Source organism: Sebastes umbrosus, chromosome 15 (genome assembly GCF_015220745.1).
Source record: "Sebastes umbrosus isolate fSebUmb1 chromosome 15, fSebUmb1.pri, whole genome shotgun sequence".
Taxonomy (NCBI): Eukaryota; Metazoa; Chordata; class Actinopteri; order Perciformes; family Sebastidae; genus Sebastes; species Sebastes umbrosus.
In genome coordinates, this window is record NC_051283.1 from 10724432 (window position 1) to 10729856 (window position 5425).

Here is a 5425-nt window from a genome sequence, read left to right on the forward strand (position 1 = left end):
GTTAAGTGCTTTGTGATGTATGTCTGTGAAAAGCGCTATATAAATCAATTTTATAGAACTGGGCTATTGCCATTTAGGTATCAATTACTAGTACTGTCATTTAGGTATCAGTCAATGTGGATGCTGCGTAAGTACATTACTACATTTTATAGAGCTACCAGAGTCAATAGAGCGCGTTTCAAAACTCATTCACTCTTTCCTATTACAGGTTTGTTATATTTACACCAACTTCTATATACTCCGAGTGTAGTGAGGCACTTGCACACATACTTTCATACCCACACATGCAAATGCTGTAATAATTAACCATTAACTAGTCCTCATTTTTGCCTTATTGCGAGCAAGATGCCCTGAGTTTGGACTATACCTCATCTTTCCACACTCCATCCTGTTTTCGTCCTATATTATTCTTGCACATGTTGAATTTTGCACATCTTTTGCAAAATTTGCACATTCACTACATAAAATATTTGTTATTAAAGAAGAAAACACTGTAACTTGCACAATTTACTAATGCATATAGTATCTTGCACACTTTGCTAATGTATATATTATGTTATTGCACACTTGCTAATGTATATAGTGGGTTATTCTATATGCTTATAATTTAGATTTTTTTATGCTAGTTGAAGTAGTAGGGTGTATTTATAGTGTATTCTAACATTCTTTACATGCTGTAATCTATTGAAATATTTCTCTATAGTGTTTGACATGTACATTTGTATGTACTCTTCCTGTGCATTGCCTGAAATAACCTGCTGCTGTAACACAATAATCTATCTATCTATCTATCTATCTATCTCCTATCTATCTATCTATCTGTCTATCTATCTATCTATCTGTCTATCTGTCTGTCTATCTGTCTGTCTATCTATCTATTTGTCTATCTATCTATCTATCTATCTATGTATCTATCTGTCTATCTATCTATCTATCTATCTGTCTGCAGGACAGATAATAATGCACACTGTGCACTTTCATAGACTAAGCTACTGGAGTTACCCTGCACTATATTGTATTTTTAAATCTGGTATTTTTTTGTACTTTGTACTTTGCACTACTAACTTTTTACTGCCTTTTTACTAACATCTTTTGCGCTATGGAACTGTGATGGTGGAAACTTGAATTTCCCTCGAGATCAATAAAGTTACTATATCTATCTATCTATCTATTTATCTATCTATCTATCTATCCATCTATCTATCTATTTATCTATCTATCTATCTATCTATCTATTTATCTATCTATCTATCTATCTATCTATCTATCTATTTATCTATCTATCTATCTATCTATCTATTTATCTATCTATCTATCTATCTATCTATCTATCTATCTATTTATCTATCTATCTATCTATCTATCTATCTATCTATCTATCTATCTATCTATCTATCTTTGACCCAACCATCATTAGAACAGAATATAAATGAACACACACAGTAACAGACACACTGATAAAAGGAGAGAAAATAGGTAGCATCACAGTTCCATAGTGCAAAACATGTTAGTGAAAAGGCAGTAAAAAAGTTAGTAGTGCAAAGTACAAAACAATATACCAGATATAAAACTGCAAGGAGATGAAGAAAACTGTTAAAACTGAATATAGTGCAGGGTAACAACTGTGATACACGACTATTAAAGACTATTGATAAACTAGACTATTGATAAACTAATTGATAAACTATCTCTTCTGCACTACAGTGCAGAAGAGACTGTTAAAAATGAGTATAGTGCATTAGTATCTGTCCTGCAGACCGTCCTCCTAAATGATTTCATGGAAGAAAAAGAATCATCTTTTATCTTGTGATCGTGTTATTTTTTTTTTTTTTTTACTTTCAAGCCTCTAAAAACACTAAATTCAGCTTAAACTAAATTGATTTCCTTGCTGGGGGTCCTCCTGAGAGGGCGGGGACAATTAGTGGAGTCAGAGGTGATTGGCCAGGAGCTGGCTAGACTTGCCCCTCAGACTGCTCGCTGATTGGTCCAGCTCTCAACAGGTCCCGCCCACGGGTGGCGCCTTGAACCTGCTGTATGTTGAACCGTCGCGTTCAACCAGTGTTGAGTTTAGAGGGTCTCTCTCTACCGGGGTGACAACAGGAGCAAACCGAAGGGAAGTAGTAGCAGCAACAAAAAAAAACACCACCACTTTTCATCCTTTTCACCTGCTGGATACGTAACTCGCCCTGGAGTTGGATTAACTTATCACCACTCTTTTTTAGTTTTTCTTTTTAATTTGCTTTAGAAGACAACAGAAACTCACAACAGAAGACAATGGGATCCCAGGCATCCAAAGGAGACGTGGCCGCGGAGGCGAACGCTGCTGCTGCTGATGGTGCAGCTGTCAAAACCAATGGCCAGGTAATAATTACACTATTTATTGTCAATAGACATGAGTAGAAATCCATACAAGTTGAATTTATCACAGAAAAACATTAATTTAACACATTTACTCGACGCTGAATTAATAAATGTGAGGACATTTTGGGGCAAGTCAGGTGGGGCTTTTTTTAAAGCATCTCTGTCTCCTCCTGATGGGGTTGGTCACAGAGCATCCCCAGAATAAAAAAAAATAAAAAAAGAAGGGCTATCTGTTATTTATTTCGGTTGACAAGTTGTGTTTATTTGTGAAGTCTAACCCAAAATCCGCACAACGTGTGTGATAGTGCCAGGCATTATAAAGGGGGATGAGGGTGGGGGGGGGGGGGCAGCTCAGGCAGCACGTAGGCACTCCTCCCTGTTTAAACGCCTGGCTGTCGTCTGGACCCGGGTCTTATTGGGACTTTCCAAAAATTTCAGTGAGATGAGTCACATTTTTAGTCATAGATTTGATACTTTTATTATTGGGTCATTATGAATGTATAGTATCCTACATATTAATTTATTATCAAGTCACAAACATTTTTTGCTTTAATATTAATTGTATTAATTAAGCAATATCAATTTTTATCTTGGTAAAAAAAAAAAAAAGGGGAAAAAAAGCATCAATTGGAAGTGTTTTTTCATTCTTCCATCGATGAGCTCTCCAGTCTTGTCTTTGTTGAGCAGATTGTCTGTCTGGTACCTTTAGGCGGTCTGTGAGGCGCTACCGCCGCCTATCGCCTGATTAGGGTACTGCAAGGCGTCGCCTCTGAGCCAGCCAGGCGACACGGTGGTTAATTGATGAGCACGACGATGCTCTGAGGAGAAAATGAGAAAATACACTTCTAAAAATCCCTTTGTTTTTCATGCATGTGCAGAGAGGTTTTGTGTCAGATTTCTGTGTCAGATTTGGAACTAATTTGGTGTCAACCTTTTTTTTTTGTTCCCCAGGAGAATGGACACGTGAAAACCAATGGTGACGTCTCCACAAAGCCTGATGGGGATGCTGCTGCCACCAATGGCTCAGCCGAGGCAGCCAAGGAGCCTGAAGCCAGCGCTGGAGGAGACGCCATCGAGCCGGCGCCCGCTGCTGATGGAGAGGCGGCCAAACCCGAAGGAGGCGAGGCTGCGGCCAAGGAGACCCCCAAGAAGAAGAAGAAGAAGTTCTCCCTGAAGAAGTCCTTCAACTTCAAACTCAATCTGAAGAAGACCAAGAAGAGCGAGGCTGTCAAAGAGGAACCGGCTGCTGCTGCTGCTGCCGCCGCCACCGCCACCGCCACCCCCACTGAGGAGAAGGCCGCTGCCGCCGAGAACGGAGCCGCTGCTCCCGCAGAGGAGAAGAAGGAGGAGGTGAAGGAGGAGGCTGCTGCTGCTGGTGCTGCTGCCGCTGCACCCGAGGCCCCAAAGGCGGAGGAGCCGGCTAAAGAGGAGGCCCCCAAGGAGGAGGCCAAGGAAGCAGCTGCCCCGGCCCCCGAGGCCACGAAACCAACAGAGGAGAGCAGCTCGACCCCCGCTCCCTCTGAAAAGAAAGAGTGATTGTACCTAAAAGCTCACAATGAACTGGGTGAACTGTTTTTCAAGAGAGAGAGAGAAAATTTAAAGAGTATATATATATATATATTTATATATATATGTGTATATGTATACATATGTATATGGATATATGTATATGTAAATATATACACATGTATGTGAGAGACTCCTTCGACGTGCCACTTTTCGTCATGATAACAAGACGACAGACTAGATTCACTAGATCACTTCCCTGGTTACTGCTCGACATCTGGACCTGGACTGAGTTTTTAGGTTGTGGGGTTGGTTCGCTATGTGGAAAGTTGGATTTTAAATGGCTAGAACGCGAGCTGATGACACCATGAAGTATAGACGGATGAAGGATGGAGCATCTTTTCCCTAAAAAAATCTGCAGATCAAGATGCCTCCTTTCCTGAAGGAATGAAGCTAGATAAGAAACTAGGACACCACCACCACTTGAAATGACTGTTGAATAGAGCAAAAAAAAAAGAAAAAAAATGAAATCAGAAAAATTAAAGAGACTCGCCAACTTTTTACATTCCTATATTTTAACCCAAATTTGAAGTATTTTGTGGTGTATTATAGAGAACCATCTTAAAGATTCAGAGAAGCTATTACTTGTTTGTTTAAAGAGAAAAAAAAATAGACAACTTTGATTTTTACCTTACTATGAAAAAAAGAACACTTAAGCTTGCTATGTTCACTGTTGCGGTTTGATATGAAGCAGAGTTGTTTATCTGTCGTATGTGAGCCTGAATCTGCTTTGTCTCTGTAAATACATTGGATTGATTTCTGTTCTTTATTTTGCTAATGTTGACAGATGTTACTGGTTTTATTGTAAAGTTGATAATGGTAAATAAATGTTGGTTACCTGCCCGTTTATTGTGTCTTTATGGTTATTTACATCATGCATTGCATTTGTTATAAAGTAGTATACATTAATGAGAGAGTCTGGAGTTTGTCATATTAAAGGTTTTTATAGAACTGTAGTGTCAACAAACACCCATTAGTAAGGATTAGTGATACACAATTCTAATTCATCCACTTAATGCACAATTGAAACTGAAGAGACAGCGTGTAAAAGCAGATGCTTCATTGACTCTGACATTTTACATCGCTTTGGTGTCGGCATATAAGACAAATGAAAGAATAAAGAAAAAACAAACTTAAATCGGAGCAGCTACACCATGTCCTCCCATATTCAACCTCAAAACCCAATTTAAAGCAAGACTAAGTACCTTTTGAAAGATTAAATAACACATTCTTCCTTTTACAAATTTAAAGTTGAATTCATAAACAATAAAACACATAATTTCTCAGTTCAACCAAAGAACGTATGGCAAAAGGACTTGCATTTATATAGCGCTTTTCTAGTCTTCCAACCATTCAAAGCGCTTTACACTACATGTCAGCATTCACCCATACATTCATACACTGATGGCAGAGGCTACTAAGGTGCCAACTTTGCCAATCAGCAATTTGGGGTTAAGTGTCTTGCTCAAGGACACATCAACATGTGACCCGGAGCAGC

The 5425-nt window shown here is 39.0% G+C and overlaps 1 protein-coding gene across 1 annotated transcript; it reads left to right on the plus strand.

Annotated features, from left to right (window-relative positions):
* The first annotated feature begins 2047 nt into the window (after nucleotides 1-2047).
* Nucleotides 2048-4774, plus strand: marcksl1b (MARCKS-like 1b). The gene is made up of 2 exons (XM_037795531.1): nucleotides 2048-2361; nucleotides 3313-4774. The coding sequence occupies exons 1-2, from the start codon at nucleotides 2275-2277 to the stop codon at nucleotides 3895-3897; spliced, it is 672 nt and encodes a 223-aa protein (XP_037651459.1). The 5' UTR covers nucleotides 2048-2274; the 3' UTR covers nucleotides 3898-4774.
* Nucleotides 4775-5425: the final 651 nt, after the last annotated feature.